Source organism: Hipposideros armiger, unplaced genomic scaffold (assembly GCF_001890085.2).
Source record: "Hipposideros armiger isolate ML-2016 unplaced genomic scaffold, ASM189008v1 scaffold_493, whole genome shotgun sequence".
NCBI lineage: Eukaryota > Metazoa > Chordata > Mammalia > Chiroptera > Hipposideridae > Hipposideros > Hipposideros armiger.
Window position 1 is genome coordinate 436,549 of NW_017731843.1, and position 25,842 is coordinate 462,390.

The following is a 25,842-nucleotide window of genomic DNA, read 5'->3' on the forward strand; positions in this document are numbered from 1 at the left end:
CAGGAGGCTGGAGGGGGCTGAGGCCAGGAGCACAGGCACCTAGCCTCCAACTGATGCCTGTCATGTCACCAAGTTCTGCTCAGTTTAGGAGGTGGGACTAAGTCATCTCCAAGGCCCCTTCCTTTTCTGAACTATGTTTGTGGTTCTAATCCAGAAGCACTGAATGTTGCATGGATGCTCATTCAGCCACTGCATATTTGGGATAATAGTTCTAGCTACCATTTACTCAGCATCGACGAAACACCAGGTGTTTGGCCTGAAGTATCTGTGGTCTTCACCAGCCGGGAAGGGAGGTAGGTCTGCATTTTCCAGGTGACAACACTGAGGCTCAGAGAAAGTAAATGATGAGCCCAAAGGCACATGACCAGTTTTCAGCAGATCCAGGATTCAAATGGATGTCACAGCCCAGGTTCCTTTCTCTGACATCGATGCCACGTTCTTTGATCTCTCCTCTTCCTCTAGCCTCCCAGCGCCCCTCACCTGCTATTGCACTCAGGTCTGTGTCCAAAGATAGGCAAGTCCAAGGCTTTGCCTCACTGGGGGCCTGGTCAAGGCATTTTCCTTCCCTTTTTATAATGGTTATCTAATGTGCAACAAATCGTGCCCAAAACTTAGTGGCTTAAAATAATAGAAATCATTGATCATCTTCACAGTCTTTGTGGGTCAGGAATCTGGAGCACCTTAACTGAGTCGTTTCGGCTTAGAGCTATTGGAGCTGCTGTCATCTGAGGGCTTGACTGGAGCTGGCGGACTCAGGGCGGCTCATTCATAGGGTGCTGGCTGTGGGCAGGAGACCTCACTTCCTCTGCACGTGGGCATCTCTCCACAGGGCTGCTTGAGTGTCCTCACAACATGGCAGCTGGCTTTCCTCCAGGTGGCCCAGGCAGAGCCTGCAGTGCTTTTATGACTTAGCCTCGGAAGTCACACAGTGTCACTTCCATCATATTCTATTGGTCGTATAAGCCAGCCCTGATTCAGTGAGGGACAGAGCTACACAGGCATGAGGACCAGGAAGTAAGAATCAATGGGAGGCATCTGGGGGCTGGCTACCACATCTCTTAAAACCACAAAAGGCTAAGTCATCAGCTGACCTGGGAATGCATTTCCTGACTTTTTCCCTTTCTGTATGAATGGGCATGGGGTATACTTAACTCCCATACTAGAGATGTGGAGATGGACAAGGCTTCTTCACTAGAGGAACTCCTAGTCAAGATGGGGAGAGAGTCCCATCTTGAGAAGTGCTAGATAGAAGATATGTACAAAATTATGGGAGCACTAAGGACAGGTCACTACCTATCTGGGAGAGTATGAAACACCTTCACAGTACAAGGGACATTTGCTCTGGATCTTGAAGGATGAGTAGGAGCTCATCAGGTGAAGAAAGGAGGAAGGACATTGCTCCATGAAGAAGTAATACTGTGAGCAGTGGCAGCAAGCTACGGCAACATATTAAACAGCAATTGTGAAAGGTCTTGAAGGCTGTGATAGGGACTTAGTACATCAGGAGCCACTGGACGGCTTTGAGCCAGAGCAAGGCCTAGGCAGAGCTGTGTGGTGAACAGGAGGACATAACTGGCAGGAGCAGAGGCTGGAGGCAGGAAGATTGGTCAGGAGGCTGCCGCAGGAATCCCCAAAAGGAGTAAATTCTCTCTGAGCCAGGGAATGAGAGAGGAGGGTGGATTCAGGGCATTTTTATTAGGAGGTGGAGCTGACAGGATGTGGTGAGAAGTTGTCTATATGGGGGCAGCACAGGAAAGCCTGAAAATCATGACTTAACCTTTTCCACTATCTTTTCCCTTGGGACCTTCCTTTTCTAATTCTTGGCTCCTTGTGGGCGACCCAAGCCCAGCCTGTGCTCAGGTCCTGAGCAGAACAGCCTAGCTTTCTCGAAATCAGTTCTCTTACTCAGTGTTTTGCTTTCATAGGAAAAAGTGTTCAGAATTATCAGTGAGGCCAAAGGGATGTCTAGTCACCTGGCCTAGGATTGAGATTCTGAAGTGTTTTATGCCATAGACTTCTTTGAGAATCTTGTAAAAAGTAAGAATGATCTTCCCAGGGGGGGAGGAAAATGCACATTTGCATACACGGCTTTGCAAACAATTTCAGAGGGCTCACAGTCCCCTTGAAGTCCATCCGTGGGTCTGTGGACCCCACATTAGAAGCCCCAGTCCTAAGGAAAAATTGGAAAATGAAAAGAGGAAATGCTTGACTCACCAAAGGTCTGTTATTTACTTCCTCGTTTAATACTCCTGCCCGTAATTGGACAGCCCCCGAAAGAGCATGAAGCGGGAGGAAGCATTTACTCAGGGACAGCCCCTGGTGGCACCAGCCTCCCTTGGTGGGTTTATTTTCATTATTATAGTAATTTTCAGGCTGCGGGCTACAATTTTCACTTGCAATAAGGTATTAAATTGAAATTACCCCAGATGTAATTGTCATACGAAATGATCCTAGGCACATGACAATGAATGCTGTTTCAAGATGGGCCTTTATTGTTTATGACGAGATTTGGGGTTCTGCTCCTTTAAACATGCCAGGTTTCAGTGTCGAGGCAGGAGGTCAGGGTTCAGCGTGGTGTGGTGGGCTGGAGCTGCTGGCCCAGAGCATGGTGCGACCTCCAGTGGCTGGAATGGGCACAGACTGGGGAGCAGAGCCCAAGACTTGGGGGCAGGTTTGTGGAGCTCCTAGGAACCACTGCGCTCTAACAGGGGCATACAAGAAATTCCACTTTTATGTTTTGTATCTCAACTTACTTTGGCTCCAAGCCCACGTTCCCCTGAGGTGGTGGAAAGTTCGGCTTCAGTCATTCTTGGAGTTTCCCAGCCCCTCTTAGGGCCAGCTGAGGTCCTGGGGTCTTGCCCAATACTGTACACCTAGGGCAGCCCCACTGGACACTAGGCATCTGTCCTTGTTGGTAATCACTGCAATGCCCTTGGTTCCAGACCCTCAGACCTGCTTTGCCCCCAAAGGTCTTACTTGTCTCCTGTCTTTCCCTCCCCAGATGCACCCTGCTGATGTATTGCAGGGACCTACCTCCCACCAGCATCATCATTACCTTCCACAACGAGGCCCGCTCCACCCTGCTCAGGACCATCCGCAGGTAAGACAGCCTTCCTGGCTGGTCAGCCCTCCATGGCCGGAACTTAGTGAGGGCATTGTCTGCTTGCTGGGCGACTGGCCTTGTGATAAGAATATCAGGGTTTCTAACGACCTACAAGGCACCATGGGACACACTCCACATGCATCCACTCCGTCGATCCTCACACTCCTGTGAGGGTGGCTATTCTCCCATTTTATGGGGGGAAAGACAGAGGCCTGAGGTGTTGGGTAACTTACAGAAGGTCACTGAGAGTCATAGAGGACCTGGTCCCAGAGTCTTTGCCCTTGACCACTGTGTAGATTGCCTCCAGAACATGAGTTCTAATTTCACAGTTGACAAGGGAACTAATGTCCTGAGAGGCTGAGCACATACCCCTCCCCCAGCATCAGACTGGGATTAGAACTTGGGTCTGCCAAGTGCTGCCTGTCCAAGCACCTGCCTCTCCACAGTCTCCCACATCTACCAGGGACCATGGTGCAAATCAGAGCAGCCTGACGCTAATGGCTACCATCTGCTTTCTCGGCCACCACTGTGTTCCCACTCGGGCCTCTCCATCATCCTCAGCTCCTTGTCTAGGCCATGCCCTTACTCTAATGGGCACATCCTTGCTTGGATGGCCTGTGGCCTTCATGGATTCTTTTTTGTTTTTTTTAAAAGATTTTTATTGGGGAATTGGGGGAAGGGAACAGCGTTGGAGAATCAGGGAAGGGGAACAGACGGGTAGACAAATTGCTGTTTTATTCTTCAGTCTAATTGTGGAGGACGTCACTTCACTGGCCCATGTTGGTATTGAAGGCTGTGATAGGGAGTTTGGACTTAGTACATCAGGAGCCACTGGACAGCTTTGAGCCAGAGCAAGGCCTGGGCAGAGCTATGTGGTGGACAGGAGGACATGTGCTCTTCTTGGGTGAGGCAATCGGTTGCTCACGGCGGCTCACGGTAGCTCTCGCCCACTGCCGGCCACTCACACTGGCTGCCAGCCACTCACGTAGCTCACGGCAGCCCACTGCAGCCCTGCTGCAGCCTACGCCATCGCCAGCGGCTCACAGCAGCCCAGCTCCAGGTCGAGCTGTTGTTCATCATCTTAGCAATAGAGGGCGCAGCGTCACTGGCCCTCAGTGTGGGATCCGAACCGTGGTCCTGCTACCCAGAGCTGGTGCTCCCAAGTGAGCTCTTAACCAGCTGAGCCACTCACCCAGCCTGCCTTCATGGATTTTTGATGTAGAAAAATCCCAGCAACAGCCCCCAGCAGAACTCCCCTTAAAACATAGACGACCCCAGAGACTTGGCCGGGAATCCTTGCCCTGGTTGTTTGGGCTCCCCTTCTGTATGCCACACCCCTTCCTCTCCTCTGGAGCCCCTCCCACAGGCCCCCTTTTCCCCAAAACCATCTGGCCCACCCTTCTTCACTAAGGTCTCTAGCTGCATTGTCATCTTAGGTGGTGGTAACAGCAGCCACTGGTCACTAAGTCCCCTCATGTGCCGACACCTCAGCCCGTGCTCTCATAGGGGGACTTGGAGGTGGGAAGCCAGGGTTATGCCCATTTTACAGCTGAGGGAGTTGAGACTTGGGGATACTAAATCAAGGCACACTGTCTCTCAGCTACCACTTTCTAGCCTTGTGACATTGGGCAGGTCACTAACTATATCTGTACAGACGGTGATATTAGATGTTTCAAGTTCTATCACATTTCCCACAATAAACTTTCTTTTTGGGAATGTCTCAGACATTACCCGGGACATTTGGGGGGATAATATAATATAATATAATATAATATATATGTAATGTAATATAAAATAAAATATAAAATAAACAATATGGAGTCCCCAGGCCCCCCAGACTTCCCTAACACTCTATTTATGTTCTTAGGGGCACTTCAGCTGCTGCCCTCGGACACATTCCTTCCAGCTAGGTCTAAGCCATATTTCTCCTTTTCTTCCAGCTGCCTCTCAAACTCTTTATAATAGTTATAATGATACTTAATAATAATAATGACATAATATTATGCTCCACTGTAAGTCTACAGAGCATGTCACTTCAGTTGGGGCCCCATCTACGACCTGTGAAGTTGGGGTACACATGGCGAATGGGAGGCCCAGAGCTCCGGGCTAGGAAGCACAGGAGCGGGGATTCAGTTTTGTGACTTCCTAGGTGGGAGCGGGGGCAGCTAGGGGGGCTGTCCCCAGTGCCTCTGTCCACCAGTCTGATGGAGGGCTGCCCCCAAGGCCTGGTGCACTCTGGGAGGTGATGGGGGCCCACCAACACCATACTTTGCAGACGGCACCCATGAAGTGCCAGACTATACACCAACCTCTGCTGGGAGCTTTGCTGAGAGAGCCTGTGGACCAGTTTCCTGCCTCTTAGGAACTTCCAACGTAAGCCAGGCCCCCCACTCAGACCCAAGTGTGGTGCAGGAAACCAGTACCGTGGGGGCCACGTGTGAACAGATGGATGTTTACACCATCAGCAGGCTGGGTGAAGCGAGTTTTAGGAGTGGGGGCAAGGGAGGGTACTTCCAGAAACTTCCATGGCCAGGTGTCATTTGCCTTGGGATGCTGTACCGTCTTCCATTCCATACCCTGTCACACAAATAAGTCACTAGCCATGGAGAGGGGACTGAGTGAGGAGCACTTCCTGTCTCACTTTGCCTTTGATGAAAGGGCCTTCTCTCAGGTATCTTTCCTCTAATGTTCTAGAATTCTGATGGCCTTGCTGCCAGGCTCTCAAAAGGGAAACGTACTTGAGGAACTGAAGGGAACGGTTTCTCTTCTCTTCTCCCTCCGACCCAGCACTCGGCCAGGCCTTCACCTCCCTGTCCATGCCTGCCCAAGCCTTCTGGCCCCCGGACCCTGGAGTTAGCTGGGGGATGCGGGCTGGAAAGGTGCACATGGGGTCTCTTAGAGCCCCGCAGAGACGTGATGGGGGTAGGGAGAGAGAATCACAACCTAGATGAATTAGGGGACTTTTCTCACTAAAGGAGAGAAAAAAACAAGCCCCAAAGAATGGTTTATTTTTGGTGTTGCAGGGGTCCCCCTGTGTATATGTGAGACCCAGGGCTGTCCCCTTTCCCTTGGGGCATCCTTTGGCTCTACACCTCCCACAAGGGCTCTAGAGCCTGCACAACTGGTCCTTTATGTCCTGAGCCTGAGTCTCCTTACTGTTGCATTTTTGTCAAGTCCTAGACTTAGAGGAGCAGTTCCTCAGGTTAAGGTGGTTAATAATTGGACTCTGGGGCCAGATTTGACTGCTCTGCCCTTACTGCCTGTGTGACCCTGGGCAAGCTTCTGTACCTCTCTTCCTCGGTTTCCATTTCTGCGAAACAAGGACTAATGGTCATAACTACTTCACATGATTGTGGAGAAGAGTGAATGAGTTCAGATAGGTAAACGCCTTAAAACAGTGCCTAGCACCAAGTAAGCCTGTCCAGGTGACAACAGGTGTTATGATGCACCTCCAGCCAGGTAGGCAGCAGTGTTCTAATGCAGTCTTAAACTTGAGCAGGCATCAGAATCCCCTGTAGGGCTTGTTAAAACACAGCTTCTTGGGCCCCATCCCCAGATACTCGAACTCAGTAAGTCTGGAGTGGGGCCCCAAAATGTGCGTTCCTAGCAAGTACCCTGGTGACGTTGATACTACTGGCTCCAGGATCACACTTTGAGAACCAATGTCATTATTACCAATACCCAGATTCTGAGAGCAGCTGCTCTGTGCCAGGCCCGATGCTAAGAGCCTCTCGTGCAGCTGAGGAAGTTGTGAAGCTGAAGGCTCAGTACTTCCTGAAGCTCTCCAGCTGGTAAATGGAGGATGAGCAGATACAGAGCCTCAAACCCAGTCAGTCTGGCTCCAAGAACGAGTCAGCTCCTCAACCAAACCTGGGTCTTCATTCAGCTGGTACTTATGGAGTGTTTGACAAACTCTGCCTGCATATAGCACCGTGGAGTTCACAAAGCAATTTCAGATACATTTTCTCATTTCACACGCACAAAAGCTTGTGAAGTAGGTCAAGTATTAATATCGCCTGCCTTTACAAGGAAAATGTAATTACAGATGGAAAAGAAGGCGGCCTGGCGTCTTGTTCAGGATTGCACAGCTAGTAGGTGGTGGAGGCCCCCTGACCACCCACGTTGCCCACACTGCCATGGCCGCCACCTCCTGGGGTGCTCCATGTGGGCCCCACGATTAGGGCAGCAGGCAGAAAGCAGAAGGTGTAGACACTGCCTGCACTGTCATCCTCTGGCAGAGAGGTGAGCTGAGTATAGGAGGCTCAGTTCTAGAATAATTGCCAGGCAGAGTGTGACCTGGATATGCCAGTGAAGTGAGCACTTGCTCCCATGCTGAGACTGTGGAAGGAAAGGGCATGGAACAGCCGTGAGGGGTGGTGTGGGGAGTGAACCCAGGAAAAAGCATATGCTAAGCTGGGCCCTGGGCAAAAGGAAGGTTGACTTTGCAGGGGAGGGGCTGGTGAGGTGTCCTGGCGGAAATAGTAGTGAGATCAAAGGAGGGAGACCTGAGGAACCAAGGTCTGGGTGATGGGAATGGTGATGGAGTGTGCGCAAGGGAGGGCCCTGGGAGACAGACCTCCTAGGCTGGTCTTGACCTTTCTCCTTCTCTGACCATCTCAGGAGCCCAGAGCACCTGCCCAGCTCAGGCCCTTGCAGCCCAGAGCCACTTTTAAGGAGCCCCGCCATCACTCCAATTGCTCTGATTAGAGGAGCAAAACAAGCCAGGTGTTACCAGGAAATGGTCTAATTAGCACTTACTGCTGACGATTTCTTTCTTCTTTTTTTTTTTCTTGTTTAAACCCTGGACATTTTTTATTCGCTAATCATCTCTCAGTTCAAGCGCAGAACCACACGCGATTTACCTTTTGATGTTTCGCAGAAGAGAACTCTTGAATTTCAAAAAGCCGGCAGGGATTTGGGGGAATCGCTTGCAGAAGCTGCAGCCGTAATCAAACCTCGTTAGAGGGTATTCTTCAAACAGGTTTTCCCCTCTCTGTCTGCCTCCCTCTCCCCCTCCCTCTCTGATTGGAGGACTGGTTGTTGGGCTTGTGTGTGTTTTCTATGGGAAGATCATGGTGAGGGTTTCCTCCCACCACCTCCTACCCCTCCTAGTCCCTACATCCCAACAACAGGCTTAGGGTTTGTTGTTGGAGCTCCTCTCTCCACCTTACACCCGTTGCCATGGTGAGAATTTAGGCTTCATAAATAAAGGTAGCTCCAGGCAAGGTTCTGCTCCTAGAGAGTCTCTGCAACCTGCTTAGAAAGGTGTTTCATGAGAAGCAGCTCAGGATGGTCCTCCTGGGAGGAGGGACGCACACGACATTGCCATCAGCGACATCTGCACCCCCTCCTCCATACATGTGGGGCTCTGGGCGTCCCAGGGTGAGTGGTGCAGCCCAGGAATGATTCTGAGGAACCACACAGTTTGGGGGTGTTCAGGAGAAATGTGATCCAGCCCTCTCAGTCAGGCCTGACATCCAGCGTGAACTCCAAAACCCAGCCTTGCCCTGGGGGTACAGATCCACAGCACAGGAGGGTAAATGAAGTCAATTCAGAAATCTTGAATGATGCACAAAATAGTAATAATTGCTTCCACGCTCCATCATTTAGTGCCAGACAACCTGCTAAATGCTTTAGATATATTTTCCCCTTTAATTCTCCCAACAGCCCTGTGAAGTAGGTACTGCTGTTATTATCCCCATGCACAGAGCAGTAAAGTAACTTGCCCAAGATTACACAGCTTGTAGTAAGAAGCTGCTAGACCACCAGCTCCTGGAAGGCAGAGTTCACGTTTCCTTTGGTCCTCATCATATACCCAGGGCCAAGCACATAGTAGGTGTGCACTAAATATCCCTAGAGGGGATGGTTATGGGCCAGGGTGCTGTGCTGGACTCTGGCAATACAGAGTAACTTGACAAGGATATGACCTGCGCCTGGGGATGTGATCATCTAGAGCAGTGGTTCTCAACCTGTGGGTCGTGACCCCTTTGGGGGTCAAATCACTCTTTCACAGGGGTCGCCTAAGACCATCGGAAAACAAAAAGATATTTACATTACGATTCATAACAGTAGCAAAATTACAGTTATAGAGTAGCAACGAAAATCATTTTATGGTTGGGGGTCACCACAACATGAGGAACTGTATTAAGGGGTCGTGGCATTAGGAAAGTTGAGAACGGCTGCTCTAGAGGGACCAGCAAAACCAGCCCTCCGAGTCAGGCAGCAGTGAAAGCCGCAGGAAGCTTCAGATACAAACTGCTTAGGGATCCCAGAGGAGGAAGCAATTAATTCTCACTAAGTGGGTTAGAAAGCTGTTAAAGAGGAAGTGACATTTGAACTGGTCCTTGTGGCAGAGGACGGGCATTTTAAGCCGTGGCAGCAGTAGGGGAATAGGCTCTCGGTTGTGAATGAACATGATGTCTCCAGATAACGGCCCTGGGCATGAGGAGGCTGGAAACGGGGGCTGGCTCCATGCTGTGAAAAGCCTTGAAGAGCATGCTGAGGATTTGGGGTGTGAATGCCACTGAGGGGGTTTTCGCCAAATGATTTATCTGCATTGGTGAGGAGAGTCACACAATCAGACCAGATCTTCAGAAAGCCCACTCTGGAGGCCACAGGAGCTCAGCCTGGGCAGGTTGAGGCTACTGTAATCAACCAAACAAAAGAGGTTGGAGCAGGTCTAAGAGGTGAAAGCAATTTGAGTGACATTTTCGAGTTGAACCACCCAGTCTTGGTCACTGACTTGGTGTGGGGTTTCAGGGCAAGGGAGGGCCATTGAGGGTGACTCTTGTATTTCTGCCTGGGTGCCAGATGGGTGGTGGTGGCATTCACTAAGAGAAGGCAGAGTTCTATCGCAGTGGCTCACAAGTGAGCAGCAAGATTTGACAAGCCCTTTGGCTGCTCGGAGTTTTCATTCCTCAGATGCGATGGTGTCTATTTAAAACTCGATTTAATAAATATATTTGCCCCTAGAAGTCATAATGATCTTTCCTCTTTCCACCTCACAGCGTATTGAATCGCACCCCTATGAACCTGATCCAGGAAATCATATTAGTGGATGACTTCAGCAATGACCGTAAGTAATACCGCTCCCTTGCTCTGTAGACATAAATGTCTGTTCCATCTCCTGGGTAACAGGCAGAGGCAAGCCCACGGTTCTCTGGGGATGGAGGAAGGCCATTCATAGGAATGGAGACTTTGAGTGTCCATGTGGGGCTAAGAAAAGAGATAAACCTTATCTTTATAAAATAATGTCTGGGGCTAGATTCTTGACTGGGTTGGTGTGTGTATGTGTGTGTGTGTGCGCGTGCATGGGTGTGCACATGCGTGGTGTCACTGCCCCTGGACATGGGAAGGGAACTGAACCTTCAAAGTATTGACCCTGGGACCTAGAACCCAGAAGCAATTACATCACTAGATATTCTTGGCTGGGATGCTGTGATAATCAGCTGACCTAGGCTGAAGCTAACACACCCTCTCCCTTTCATTCCCATGGGAGAAGTAGGTGGACTCTTTCCTTGGGATCCCTGGTGGGACATCTCATCACCTGCCCATGACACAATGAGCAGCTGCCTTCCAACCCTGCAACCCACTGGTCTTCATCCTCGCAAAGAACCTGGGTCCCACCCACATTCACACTCCAAATTCACTTTCCCCAAGAAAAGCATGCAGGCGTTTTCAGACATCTGTGTGTTCGGTTTGGCAGGTACAATAATTGTAAAAGCATTGTTAGACTTCAAGTATTAATAGTGCCGACACCTCTTCTGAGAGCCATCATGCCAGCAACCAGGGTGCAGTTCCAGGTAGTCAGCCACACCCAGACAGAAGTGCTTCTTCCCGGTGCTGAACCAGGGGAAGCAGCAAGGGCCACCGGGGACAGCTCCAGGTCCCAGGAGAGCGGAGTCTGTCCCCACCAGTGCTGATGCAAGGGGAGCCACTACCACGTTGGGATCTGCTATAGGAAGCCTGGAAATCCACACCCATGACACAGCCTCAGAGCCTTGGAAGTAATGCCTGAGTGGGTTGTGTCCCAGGTCCAGGGTAATAAGATTGGACTCTGAGTACTGAACTCAGTGATCTGATCTCTCTTCCCTAGCGTGGAAAGGGCTGGAGGTGGGAGGCATTCGTCTTGCTGGGAGGTGGCTGGCACTGAGACTGAAGAAGGGAATGCTGCCAGATTTATTTAGAAGCAGAGCAGCCTGCTGGTTAGAGCAGAGACTCGAGCCAGACTGCTTGGCTTCAAATCCTAGATCTGTCACTTACTCTTACTAGTTAAGTGCCTTGGGCAAATCATTAACCTTGATGTGCTTCGGTTTCCTTGACTATAAAATGGAGATAATAATAATAATAGGTTTGGTTTATATAAGGATTTAACTATGCTAATACATTCAAAATGCTTAGAACAGCACTTGGCCCAGAGAAAGCCTCTGTGAGTCTTTGCTATCACCCCGTAGAGTCCAGAACCAAGCAAAGAGGCTAAGGTTGGTAAACCGATGAAACATAAGCAAAATGGCGGGGTCATGATATGAAGTTCAGGGCCAAGGGAGGGTGAGCCAAAGAAGAGCTGCGGCAGCAGGCAAGCTAGAGGCGACCCTGGGTGAATGTCCAAGACGGGGTCCCATGTGCATCCTGGAACATTTCCCTGCGTGGTGGAGAGCTGGACTAGCTCTGTGTGATGGAAGACACGCTGGATGGAACTCTTAACAAATAGAGTCTCCTGTATTAACAGTCTCTGGTCTGAAAGGAAACTCCAAAATTCATCTCGCCCATTCTCTGGCCTCCCAGCAGTTTTTACCAGACCCCACTAAAATGGATAAGATGTTTATCTCATGCTTTGAATGATGTGTAGAAAAGGAGAGATGTCCCTAGGTGACAATGCCAAGAATTTCCATCTGGAAGTGTTTTCTAGCAAGTACCACTGTGTGACAGACCTGCTCCACAGAGGCCCCCTTGAGCCATTTTGTACGGATGGGGCCATGTTGTATCCTGACAGCCATGGTCAGTCTGTCCCTTCCAAAGGTCACAAGCATCCTGGAGTCAGGACAGGGCCCTGCAGTCAGGGTGGACAGCAGGCAGGGCTGCCTTACCTTCTCTTCAGGTTCACCTCCATCTCCAGGTGCTCACTTCACATAACCTTTTCTCTTTGCAGCTGATGACTGCAAAGAGCTCATCAAGTTGCCCAAGGTGAAATGCTTACGCAATAACCAGCGGCAAGGTAGGCCTGTGCAGCTGGGCGGGACCTGAGGGTGTGAGAGGGGATTGGTGTTGTGTGTGTGCATGTTGGGGGTGTGTAGGGAACGCTGTGTGACTCCTCCATGGGCTTGCTGGAGGATGGAGTGACAGGGGCACCCACTTGGCTGTGTGTCCCCACTGCAGGTCTGGTCCGGTCCCGAATCCGGGGTGCTGATGTTGCCCAGGGCACCACTCTGACTTTCCTCGACAGCCACTGTGAGGTGAACAGGGACTGGCTGCAGCCCCTGCTGCACAGGGTCAAGGAGGTGAGTGAGGCTGACCGAGGAACAGAGGGGTTCCATGCTGCCCCCCTCTCCAGGCTCTGTCCAGCTCAGTGCTTCACAGAGGCCCCCAAATCCTCTGGGAGGTGGATGGGACAGATTGGTGTTCCTGTCTTATAGATGGGGAAACTGAGGCAGAGCAGCCTTCCCAGGGACACACAGCAGGCAGTTATGGTGCAAGGCCCAGGGCTTGTTCTTTGTATCACACTGTCACCCACAGCAGGCCTGCACGGAGGGCTGCCAGCAGCTGATACATGTCACACACAGCTTCCTGGGCAAAACTGTCCAAAACTATTTCTCCCAGACAATAGAAGGTTCCAGAAAGGGAGCCCTGATGTGTGCCTTTTGTGAAAAGAGGGCAGCAGAATTAACCAGGCCTTATTGCCCAATTTGTGGGTCTTAACCTCCAACCACATGTCACCCTCACCCAATGGTCAAGGCAGGTAGGCTAGATGCTGAGACCCGAATTCCTTGTCTCTGCCCTTAAATTGCTTTAGAATTCTGTATGCTTCCTCTCTCCATGACTCAGTTATTCCTCTTAAAAGTGAAAAAAAATTTTTTTAAAGTTTTCCCATCATTATTTTTACAATATATTCTCAAAAACCCATCCACCCCTCCCCCGCCACCCTGATCTACAGAAAAGACCGCATGTTGTAGGTCCCAGTGCCAGTGATTGGCATTTGCGCTGTTCGTTTTCTCCCTGAGTTCTTGACTCCTACAGCTGTTCCGTGGAGTATGAGGCTGGGTGTTTTCCACAGGCCCGTTTCACAGGGGGAACTCTCTCACCTGGGATGGTGTTCTCTAGCTGGTCCCACCAACACCAGAGCCCTCACTGTTGCCTCAGCGAGCATCTTCCTTGGGCTGTGGGTATTTCCTTCCCACTCTTCATGGTAGCCGCCAACTCCTGCTTGAGACATGATGACGTTGATAGGATGAAAGAAATGGGATGTGTAAACTGCCCAGAGGGCTAGGAAATGCTTACTGACTTTGTTCATTCCCATGAGAGAACCCCATGGGTTTACAGAGTGCTCATATGTGGGCCTAGATGTTAGAACCCACCTCCTGGCTGCTTTCCCTGAGGTTGGGAGGGCTCGTACACCGAGTGCTGTTTAGAAAAATCCCCTGTCCCCTCTTTTTTTACCTAATCCAGGCAAAGAGGTCTGGATTGAGAAATAGTAGGTTATGAACAGACCATGAACTTGGGATTTTACCTGGCCCTTGAGGCCCTTCCAAATCCTCCCTCCCTCTGGGCTCAGTCCGCAGCCACAGCGTGCCACCCCCCCAGTCTCAGGCTCTGGCAAAACGGCTGCTCCTTCTCCCTGAACGTGCCCCACAGTCCCACTGCGCTATCGCTGACCAAGCCCTTCCTTCCCTGGCTGCCCTTTCGCTTCTCTGCAAACCCCCCTGCTCTTCAGGGCCTTGCCAACATCTCCCCTCCTCCAGGAAGCCTTCCCTGATTGCCTGGCCAGCTGGGATCATGCCAGCTGGGATCACTCTTGGCAAGAATTGCCCACTTGGCCCTGCAGTTTCCTTTTCTGGGTTTAGTTCTCTGTCTCCTCTAACAGACTACAGCCCAATGGGAGTACCAGTCTCCTTCCTTGTGGTCATCCTGCCTGTTGTAGAGAAGGTGCTCAGTGTTCCGAAATGATAATAAGAAACCAGATGCAATGGGGAGGTGATAAGGTTGCAGTTGGAAGAAAGCCAAATCACTTCCTGCCCCTAAGTTAACAGACATTTATTGAGCATCTATTTTTGGTAACGCTGCACGTAGGAGCGATCCCATCTTGAGCACACACCCTGTGTTAGTTCATCACCCTGGAAGCTCTCAGAACCCTGTGTTTAGGGTTATGGAGGTGTGCTGCAGAGGTGACTTATTATGTAGGCACAGTAGATTAAACATTGGCCACTGGTGACTGAACACTATCTCCAGTGTCTCTCCTCTCCCTGGAGTGGGGTGAGGGGAGCTTGTAGGGGGAGGTGAGGGAAGCAGGGGTTGGGAGGTGAAAGTTCCAGCCCTCTAATCACATGTTTGGTTCCTCTGACAACCAGCCCCCATCCTCCAAGAGTCCCTCATTAGCATAAACTCAGGTAAGTGAAAGGGACTTATGAATAACCAAAAAATGCTCCTCTGACCCCATTCACTCAGGAAGTTACAAGAGTTTTTAGTAGTTCTGTTCCATGAACCGGGAACAAAGGTTAAATATATATTTCTGATTATATCGCAGCATCACAGCATATACCACGTTTTGTTTACCCATCTGCTGATGGGCATTTGGGTCGTTTCCACGTTTTTGCTATCGTGAATAGTGTTACTATGAACATTCGTGTAGAAGTTGTTTGAGTGCCTGCTTCTGCTTCCAATTCTTTGGGGTATATCCCAAGGGATGGAATTGCTGGGTCCTGAGCTAATTCAGTGTTTGACCTCCAGGAACCTCCAGGCTGATGTGTCTCTGCAGGATGTGTGCGGAGGGCTTTGCTTTCCTCAGACAGCCTTAATGAACCTGCCAGGCCCTTTCCATTTCCCGGGGCTCTGAGTCCATCTCAGAAGCCCCTCTGAAAAATGTTCTTGTTCCTGCATCAGTGGCTAGCCTTCCCTGCAAGTCGGGGAAAGCCTTCATGTCTTCCTCCTGCCTGTGAGCACTGCCTGACCCGCACGCAGCCCAGGGCTCCTTCTCTGGGAGTCATTCATTCCTGAGATTGAGCTCAGCCTCCTAGGTCAAGCTCCCGGTCCCCACCGCTGTCTGACCTAAGGCTTTCTGAGCAGAGGGCTGGTCAGACAGAGTTCCACTCTGCCCCTACAGAGGTTGTCACCAGACCCTGACTCTTGATGACGGAACGGTTTCACTGAGACATCCCTTTCAGGATAAGGAGTGTGAGCGAGTGTCCACCTGTGTTTCCAAGTGTCTTTGTATGTGTCTCGTCTCAGAGTAAATCATGATTTGATCTTCTGAGGGGAAGTGGAAATTTTAAGCTGTAATTGGGGCTTGGGATTTTCAAAAATAGAAAGCGATAAGAAAGAGACTGGGCTTGAGCTGTCAGAAGCTGTCCCCGCCTGATAGTTTCCACGTGGAAAATCTCAGTTTCCCTTCTTTCCCCTTCAATTACCTGATACTTGAAACAAGCACCATGTTGGGTTTTGTGGGGGTTTTTTTTAAACATAGGCTTCTTTTTTCCCCCTCATCTACATAATTCCTTTACTAGGAAAAAAGATTTTAAGAAATTTCAATCTCTGTAACATTTGGTAGATTGATATAAATAATGGCTTACATATGCTTCAAAGGCCTTTCATATGCGTTCCTCTCCTGTTCCTTCCAGGAGCCCTGTTAGGAAGGCAGAATAGTTTTGCAAATACTAATTGTCCCCACTTCATAGATGAAGAAACAGACTTCCTCAGCATGTGCTGATTTGCCTAAGGTCACACTTATTCCACATGGCAGAACTGGCACAGGAACAGGTGTCCTATTACAGCATCACTTCCTTGAAGACCCCCTCCTGCCCCCACCCCTCCCTCCAGGCCAACTTAGAGGCCCCATCCTAAAACTCTCCTCATCTGTCTACCACCTTCCCTAGACTGTAAGGTCTTACTCATATTTGTAGCTGCCACAATTCCTAAACCACAGCAGGTGCTCAGTAATGCCAGTTGACAAAATGAATGAATGCTAGGCTCTAGGAGTTTTTGATTGTCCATTCACAATGTGGTTTTAAGTATATGAACGGGTGGAGAAATGAGAGGTATGGCTGTAGGGGTAATTGATGGGCACTGGCTCTCAGTGGGGTTGGGGGGCGTGGCTTGGTCTGGGATTTGTGTGGGGGAGGGGAGAAGAGGAAATCTGTCAGGGATTCCATCAGCTGCCTGCCTGACCTATCTGTGAACCTAGCCTTAAAGGTACAGCCTCTTGGGGCATGTAGGTAGGGACCTGTGCCAGGTCTGACTGTCTTTATGAGAGTCCCTCCATCCCTGAGCCTACAGGAGGAGAGGCCATCTTGCTGAGCTGTGATTGATCCGCCTGCTTTGTTGCCAGCCATTGACACGGCATCCTCAGGGGGAATTAATAGATGGCCTCTTTTAGCCAACACCGATTGAACACCTGCTGCCCACTAGGCTCTGGGCTGGGGCTGAGGGATAACAGTGCAGCAGATACTGACCCCCACTCCCAGAGTCACTCAGAGAGATTGTGTTCTAGCTTTGATTGGCCGTTTATAAAGTCTCCTGCAGCCCCTTCTCAAGATTATGGCTCCACACAGCACTTAGCCCTAAACATCTCTCACTGCCTATCTGGTCTCCGTGACTCCAAGGAGATGCTGTCACTGAATTGTGACAAAAATAACAGAAGGACAGGAACCCTCAGAACTTATAGGGAGAGTGTACCACAGCCTGTCACGAAGGCAGAGAGCCCATCAGTGGCTTCTGGGGGAAATCTATGCATGAGGTAAGCAACCAGCATTTTACTTTTCGTTTTGGTTTCCAAATATTGGAAAAAGATTTTTAAAAAACAGGATTGAACTTTGGGGGCCCCCAAGACCACCCTTAGGTTCAGTAATTCACTAGAAGCACTCGAAACTTAAAGCTGTTACACTCCTGGTTACCGTTTATTATAGTGAAAGTATATGGATTAAAATCAGCAATAGTAAAAGGTACATGGGGACAGCGCCAGGCACAAGCTTCCAGCTGTCCTCTCCCAGTGGTCTTATATGGACAACAGTTACTTCTTCTAGCAAAGATGTGTGGCAACATGCATAGAGTATTGCAAAACAGAGAAGCACATCCGAGCCTTGGTGTCCAGGGTTTTTATTGGGGGTCGGTCACATAGACATGGCTGGTCATCCCCATGATGTCCATACCCCTCCAGAGATCAAGAGTTATTGAGTTGGTACCACGCAGCCAAGGTCCTTACCCTAAATTACATTGTTAGCATAGACTATCTGGTGTAGCCCAAGGCTCCCAGGTAAATGGAGACATTCTTATAGGCAGGACATTCTAAAGGTTTAGATCTTACCTCAAAGGAGCTGGGCAAGGGCAAAACATACCTTTACTGAACAAGGGTCTATAGAGGACTTAGTGAAGCTGCAGACGCCCAAATACTCAGCAGGCAAAGGCAATATGAGGGCTTTATCAGACCCACAGCAGAAGGTCGGTCTCTGAACTTCTGAGCACATTTCAGAATTCAAGTCACAAGAATGTCTTTGAGCACGTGTCTGTGTGTAGATACCAGTGTGGGCGGCTGTGTGTGTGTGTATGTAGCGTGTATGCACATACAGATGTATGATGACAGTGGCCCAATAGGAGCCTCAGAGAACTGTGGCAGCTGGGCAGATGCTGTTTTGACCATGAAGGAAGCATCTGTGCACATCCCAGAGGTGGAAGCAATGCATTGAAAATGAGCATTTCTTTTCACATGGGCCATCTGGCTTTAGAGGCACCTTGTCACTGTCAGGATGAGTCACACATGGAGGCTGAGGGCCAAATTAAATCCGCGAACGTAAAAGCAGGCACTCACTGAATCTGAGCTTGAAATAAGAAGACAGCCTTATTTAGGGGAGATATTGAACCAGGAAATTAAATGTCTGCAAGGAGAAACAGGTTCCCGCCTGTGCCAGCCAGGGGTGGTGGGTGCAAAGGATTGGAGAAGTGGTCTCACCTGGCTCTTTCTGGATTCCATTTAGCTATCAACTCTTCATGGCCACCGTTCACACTGCCCACAAGGGCCAGTTTCCCCGCCTGCACAGCAGGTACCGGGGTGTTCACTTAGAATTAGAGAACATTTAAAAAATATATACAATGCCTTGGCGGCTCCCAGGAACTAGTAAGTTTGTCTTGCAGATTTTGAAAATGTCCCTGGATTGCTTTGATGCCTGTGGACAGCGTGGCCTGGGGGAAGTAGCAAGCAGTGAGGCTGCAAAGCTAAGCACAGGCCTGGTTTTTGATGGTCTCGGATGCCAGGCTAAGGAGTTTGAACCTCATCTTCCAGGCAATTCAAGTCTTTAGCTGTTGAGCTGCAGACTGAGATTTGCACATTGGAAAGACAACCTTGTCAGCCACCTGTAGAATGAAAGGGACAGGGTGACTCGGGGGCGGGAAGGGCTAGAAGTCCGTTGCAGTAACTCCAGGTGTGAGCGGATAAAGGAGAGGCAGCATTCATTCACAAGAGCAGTTTTAGAGCTGACATCAGCAGGATTGATCGGGTTGATGGGCAGTGATAACGCGTCTTACAGTGCTGGGGAGGCAGGGGGATATGCAACCGTTCTATTAACAGAAAGACGGATCCAAAGGGAGGGAGCATGTTTGGGGAAATGGTGATGAAGCCACCACTGAGAGGCTGTGTGAAACCCACATGGAGGCGGCCACTGGCATACTGGATCCGAGTCTGGAAGCGAGAAGGGAAGTCAGGGCTGGAGGGTCAGATTTGTGACAGCTGAAGTTAGGAATCTCTGGACATGTTATTCATCCATTTGCCTATAAACATAGGCATAGAATGAAAGAACTCAGAGGTTTCAAGAGCTTCCCACTGTGAGTATGTGGCTTTGCAGGCTTGAGGTCACCTTTCCCAATAACTGTGTCCCCTGCCTCCTGAGAGCCCCTGATGGTGAAGCACTTCTGAAGCCCGCTCCTTCCTGACGTCCCCTTTCACAGTGTACAGCGCTCTCCAGGGAGCCTCACCATGTCTCCACGATGCTTAGATGGCCACTGTGGCTGGGACGGCGCCTGGGAGTCAGGGACAGGCTCTCAGCATTTTAGGCATTGGAACTAGAGAAGTCACAGTGTCCAATGCCCTGTATTACAGATGAGAAAATTGAGACACAGGGAGGAGAATGCCTGGTCAAGACCCCAAAACCAGTCTCTGGCACTACCAGGGGGAGGCCCTACTAAGCTCCCTGATTCCCTGCCTGGCTCTGTGACGCCGCACACTGACCATCCGGTCTGTTGTTTGACAGGACTACACGCGGGTGGTGTGCCCTGTGATTGACATCATCAACCTGGACACCTTCAGCTACATCGAGTCTGCCTCGGAGCTCAGAGGGGGTGAGTGGGGCCGACGCCTTCTCCCCACATTAGTCATCGCTCTCAAGGGGGAAAGGGAGAGAAAGTCTCCTAGTAGTTTGTCTGCATCCTAGAATGTCAGTAGCTCCAGTGGGGCCCTTACCACTGGGCCTGAGTGAAAGGGCCAGGGGAGTGGGCAGGTCGTTCCCAGCCCCCAGAGCTCTGGCTCGAGCACAGGGCTCACTGCAGGGCCTGAGACTGTGAGAGAAACAAGGCCCCCCTGCCTGCATGGGGCTTGAATTGTTATGGCACCTCCGTGGGCACCACCCTGTCCTGGAGGCCCACCACAGCTCTCTGTCCAGACCTAGGGCTGCCCCCACCTCAAGACCCATTTCAGGTGATTCAGCCCCTCACAAACCTGCTTACACCTTCCCATGGCTCCTGGCCAAGGGCCACATTCCATAACTGTTCACCTTGTCTCCCCTGGACTCTGTCACATCTCAGTCTTTATCCTCTACCCTTTATTCATAACTGTACCCAGCAGAGAAGGCCCAGCAATGCAGTAGGAGGTAGAGAAAGAGAAGGAAGCTGTGAACGGGAAATTAGACCAGCCTGGGTGAGACTTCTAGAAAAGGGACAGAATGAACTTCTGTCATGAACTTCTAAAAAGGGACAAACTGAGCAAGCTCTGCAGGTACATCTGAGAGACCAACTGAGTGGGTGCCGTGTTTTAGGGTTTGACTGGAGCCTCCACTTCCAATGGGAACAGCTCTCCCCAGATCAGAAGGCTCGGCGCCTGGACCCCGCTGAGCCCATTAGGTAAGCCAGGGCAAGGGGCGGGGGGTGGACAGCTTCGCTCCCACTTGGTCTTCCCGCTGTCACGTGGTGTAGGCAGGCGTGCCACATTAGATGCTCAAAAGGTTGGACAGAGACCAAGAGAGCCCTGTGCCAGACGAGCGCCACTTTTGCTCCCATTTTAGGAGGTTTCTGTCCTCATGGAGACTTCTACTGAGGGGGTGGGGGCCTGGTGGAGACCCCTGCTGAGGAGTTGCCCAATGTTGCCCACCCACAGCCATGCCATGATGCACTTATGCTTCCTGCTAAACATTGGAGGGTCCCAGAGAGTCCCGTGTGAGCCTCTGACAATCCCTTAGGGCTAGGAGCAGAGCCCCTAGGTCTTGGGTATCAGGATTTAGCCCAGGAATCTTGAGTCAGCCATTGCAGTAAGTAAAGGCTGATATCAAAGCATGGCCACGCCACTTATTAACAAACACACCTGCTCTGTTCTGTGCAAGAACATGACAGTGGTATCAGTTCTGGGCTGCTTTTGCGGTGCTGTAGGTGGCTTTGTCTTGATCGACATTCTCTCTTTCAGTCCCGCTTCTCACCACCCTAATGACTTCATTTTAACTCGATTACCTCTGTAAAGGCCCTCTCTCCAAATAAGGTCACATTCTGAGGTACTGGGTGTTAGGACCCTAACATATTTTAGGGGGACATAACTCAATTCATAACAGGGATAAAGAGAGAAGGCGAGAGAGAGCCCAGTCTCAAAAATGGATGTGCTGTTAACAGGTGCTGCCTCAGCCCGTCTTCTCTGCCTGGTCAGTGGCCCACTGCCCCTGCTCCCAACAGTGATCTCCCAAGAGAGCCATGCTGGCAGGGCTTGTGGGGGTGGCCAGCAGAAGCTCCCCAGGCCTTCAGAGCAGCCAGGGTTCTAAGCCAGTCCCGGCTCCCCACAGAGGTGTGCTAGTGAGTGAATTAGCCTATCGTCAAGGTCAGGAAATTTACAATCAAAGGAAAAAACCCTGGAGCATGTTCATGTTTGGGGTAAGTTGGAAAATGTATTGGCCTTTCTGAAGATGAGTAGAAGTGGTAAGAAAATGGCCTTGAGTTCTGGACCACCAGGGCAGAAGAATGTGACAGGGGTCCCCCTCCCTTAACTGAGCCTCCCTTTTCTTCCAAATGCACAGGACTCCAATCATAGCTGGAGGGCTCTTCGTGATGGACAAATCCTGGTTTGATTACCTGGGGAAATATGACATGGACATGGACATCTGGGGTGGGGAGAACTTCGGTGAGTTGCTGTCACTGCCTCCTGGGGTAAGGTGGGGGATCCCTGTCCTCGGACCATAGGAACCTGGGAAGAGGACCAGGGAAGGGGGACTAAGTTACTCCTTTGGTGTAAGGCCGGGTGGAACCCCAGAGGAACGGTTGCTGGGAGGGTGGAGGCAACCAGGGAATTGCACCATGGGACCAAGGGGGTGCTGAGGACCAGGCAGGCCCCTTAGGGGGAAGTTGAGATGCAAAACCAGAAAGACCAAGGAGGAACACCAAGTCCAAGGGCCAGAGGCAGGCGTGAGCTGGGAGCACTGACCTTGGAGATTTGGAGTTGCCATGAGACCGGGGATAAAGAGAATGAAGAGCAGGATTAAGAGGGACACTGATAACATCTGGATCACATCTGTTGGCCGCTCTATGCGTATAGCTCTCAGCACTGGGTTAATGAGGGGTGTCTGGGGTGACTGCTACAGAAACCCTGGGGGCATCTTACCCTTATCTTTTAGTGCAGAGGAAAGTGTGGAGGTGGAGGGGCTGGGTAACAAGTTTCAAAACTGTACGAGCAGAGGGCTGGGTGCTGCCACCATGGTGTAGGGCTGCAGTTTTCAGAAAGAGCAATCAGAGACCCATTCCACTTGGATGACAACAGAGAGTGACCCTCCAGTTTCCTCATGTATTAAAAGCGTAATGTGGGTCATAGGTACAGAGAACTAACTGATGATTGATAGATGGAGGGGTGTTGGGAGATGGGTGAGACAGGTGAAGGGATTATGAAGTACAAATTGGTAGTTACAAAATAGTCATGGAGATGTCAAATACAGTATGAGAAATATAGTCAATAATGTTGTAAAGACTATGTATGGTGTCAGATGGCTACTGGACTTATAGGGGGATCGCTTTATAGACTATATGAGTGCCTAACCACTGTGTTTTACAACTGAAACTAATATAAAATAATTTTGAATGTCAAATATGTATGTATGTGTGTGTATATATATATATATATATATATATATTATGGGATATAAAGTGCAGCATAGAGAATATAGTCAATGGTATTGTAATAGCTATGTACGATGTCAGATGTGCAGCAGACTTGGTGGGGTTACCACTTTGTGATGGGCATAAATGTCTAATCATTATGTTGTTTTATACTCCTGAAACTAATTTAAAAAAGCATAATGTGCGGATGCTTCTTGGGGTCGTTGTGAAAATCCGTTCAGGTAAGTCTGTAAAAACCCCGGCATCCTATAGGCACAAGAAATGTTGGCTTCCCTTCCCTCCCTCCAGCAGGTGAGACCTCAGAGATGAATAGAATATTAGCAGCAATTTGGGTCTGTTTTATTCATAGCGGTCTCCTGTGCTTAATATAGTACCTGCCACAAAAGAGGCTTCAGTAAAACTCTTTGTTGAATAGCCACAGTAAAGGGGAAAAGTCCCAGAGTGTCGGGGCTCCATCCCCTCTCTGAACCGGGGAGCGTGTGTGGCCCAGGCTCCCCAAGCAAGGCTGCAGGCCTGGAGACTGATGCATGGGACTCATCCTGGCACTTAGCAGTAATTCCGTGCTTTGTCCTCTGCCATTGTTTTCTCCTGTCCCTGCCTCCAGAGTGTTTTATGGCTTTCTTCCTCAGTCACTAGGAGTTATTTCCCAGAAATTTATGACCGCTGGCCTGACCCACAGCATCTGTTCTCCCAAACTGGGCAGTGTAGAGAAATCCATCACAGAAATCCGTCCCCTGCCATACAGTGGGCTGCCTTTGAAGCGTAGCAAACAAAGCAAAAGAACCCCAGCACCCACGGACTGAGCTGACTCCCCCTTCCTGGACTGGGTCTACCAGTCCTGGACCGTGAAAGGGTCTTTGGTGTGGGTTTGAGGCCAGGTCTGCCTGCACAGCCCAGGAGGACTTGGCGCCAGGTGTACTCTTGGAGTTCTCAATGAGGACAAGATTTCCCTCTTTCGGAGCAGGGCCAGTCAGATGTGACGATCACAGCGCCTCTCATGACCCTTAGTGATGGCTCTACCCTTTCTTTCTGCTACACTTTTGATAGGCAGCAGTCATCCACTCTGCTCAGCTGCTGCTTATGATGATGTGTTCACTGGTTCACAGTTCAGCATGTTCTGGTGTTGAGCATGTTTGTGTTGAAGTGTTAAAAATTCTTCTAAGTCGAAGCCCTTCTCTCTCCAGCTTCTGTCTGTCAGGGCTCTGTTGTGCCTTCTTGAACCTTACAAAATGAATGTTTTCCTTCCTCCACGGGGCCATCACATTTGGACTCAGATAGCATGTTATTTTTAATGATGGCACATTGTGGTCCAACCTACAAGTACCTTCTCTTTATAGCAATGTTGACACACACCTGCTCAAATCGAGTGGCAAGCTCATCTAGTCGCCTTCTGTCAGAGTCCGTGGTATTAACAAGTGCTGATTTGAATAGGGCAGTAGGGAGGGTCTTCTGTGGAGTTTTGGGAGAGACATTTTATAGTCCATCACAAAATTTTTTAAACCACAAAAAAAAAAACCACTTCAGACAGCTATCACAGGAAATACTTGGTTTTCTCCCATCCCAACATCCCATAGTGTCATAGCCAGCTCCCAGCACTTTGAAAGCCATTTCTGGATTTTTTTTTTGTCTTAGCATTTTACATGCCAGAAAAGGCAGTGCTCTTCCAATGGTGGATGTATCACATGGATAGCATCGGTTCTGCGGGGGAGGATAGCTAGGCACCTGAGGACAAGAAGGTGGGAATTTGGAAGACTCCATGTAGAATGGGGTGATGATCAGGGGTTTCATGGGGTTGGAGAGTGATGGATGCTTCTGCTGCAAAGGAGAGAAGATGCTGAGGCGAGGAAGGAAGCTGTGTGTCCGAGTGAAGGAGTTTCCACTCCAGGGCGTGGCAAGAGGGACCTCCCCCCGCCCCGCCTCACCAAGTCCTGAAGATCTGCTCCCTGCAGCATTGCTCACATCCATTCCCCTCTCTTCATCTCCAATACTCTCCAGAATGGTCCTCCACCTCTATTCTACTTCCCTCAAAGCCATCCTCCCACTCTCCTGTCAGAGTGCTTTCGCTGAAATGCAGATCTCTCCCTCCCTCCAGGCCTGGCAGCCACCGGTGGCTACTCCTTATTCTAAGGATGAGGCCCACACCCCTCGGCTAGGCTGCTCTTTGGCCTGGTTCACTTCTCCAGGCTTCAGTCCAGAGGCGCTGCCCAGACGTGCCCCGGCTCCAAAGACTTAGCCCTAATTCTCCACCAAGCTGAGGAACACAGCTCTGGGGCCGACTCCCCCAGCCCTTGGACGCCGTCCCTGCCCCCTCTCTCACTTCCCCCCCTCACTCTGTGCCCCTCAGCACCCTGCTTTCCTTTTCACTCTGGCCCTGAGCCGTCTCATGTATGTGTGCTTTTTCATCTGTGCCTGCTGCCTGCTTCCTACCAAACCTGGAGCAAGAAGTTCATCCAACTTCTTGCCCTCAAGGCCTGGAATGGTGGAAACTGCCCTCTACTTGTGTGCTCAAAAGCAAGAGACTGATGAGGAAGGGGAGTCAGGAGGGGAAGGGCAACGTATATCCAATCTATGAGGCTCCACTTAAAACAGGTCTCATTGCATTAAACGGAGCCCATGGAGAAAAATAACAACAGCAGGTAAAGATGGCTTTCCTTTCCAAGGGATGGGATTTCTGTGTGTTTCAGACGTGTTTGTCTATTTTGCATTGACTGTACGTCACAGCACAAACATCCATGAGATTATGGGAAGAGGCTCTGGTCCTCAGTGGCATGCTGCGCCTTTCCCGCCATCTCACTTTTCTTTGCTGGAAGCAGCCTCAGCTACCATGTGAAAACCGACCCCCCACGCACTCAACTGGCCTGACCCTGGTTCCGTCATACCCACAAAGTGTTTCTAGCAGGAGCTGAATAGTTTTGATAATTACATCTGCAGTTCAGCATAGGAGCAGGCTTTAGAGAAATGTGGCTTTTAGCCTTTTTTTTTTCCCCAGAAGTTGTTTTGCATTAAAATTGCATGCTTACACTCCAATTTGCATAACACAGGATACCTAATATATCTGATACATCTACTCAACTTCCAGCTGCATCTCACTTTTAGCTTTTGGTCTTTAGAGATAAATGGAAGCTATTGCCCAGTAAGAAGTGTGTGTGTGTGTGTGTGTGTGTGTGTGTGTGTGTGTGTGTACA

General features: G+C 50.2%; 1 protein-coding gene across 3 annotated transcripts in view; it reads left to right on the top strand.

The window, feature by feature from the left end:
* GALNT14 (polypeptide N-acetylgalactosaminyltransferase 14) overlaps positions 1-25,842 on the top strand; it is a 202,867-nt gene that overhangs the window by 151,945 nt on the left and 25,080 nt on the right. For all 3 annotated transcript variants that reach the window (XM_019667298.1, XM_019667301.1, XM_019667299.1), the window contains exons 3-9: positions 3,002-3,100; positions 10,111-10,178; positions 12,252-12,317; positions 12,479-12,600; positions 19,549-19,636; positions 20,329-20,413; positions 21,568-21,671. In XM_019667298.1, coding sequence (XP_019522843.1) covers positions 3,002-3,100; positions 10,111-10,178; positions 12,252-12,317; positions 12,479-12,600; positions 19,549-19,636; positions 20,329-20,413; positions 21,568-21,671 — 632 coding nt within the window. The remainder of the gene's footprint in view (positions 1-3,001; positions 3,101-10,110; positions 10,179-12,251; positions 12,318-12,478; positions 12,601-19,548; positions 19,637-20,328; positions 20,414-21,567; positions 21,672-25,842) is intronic.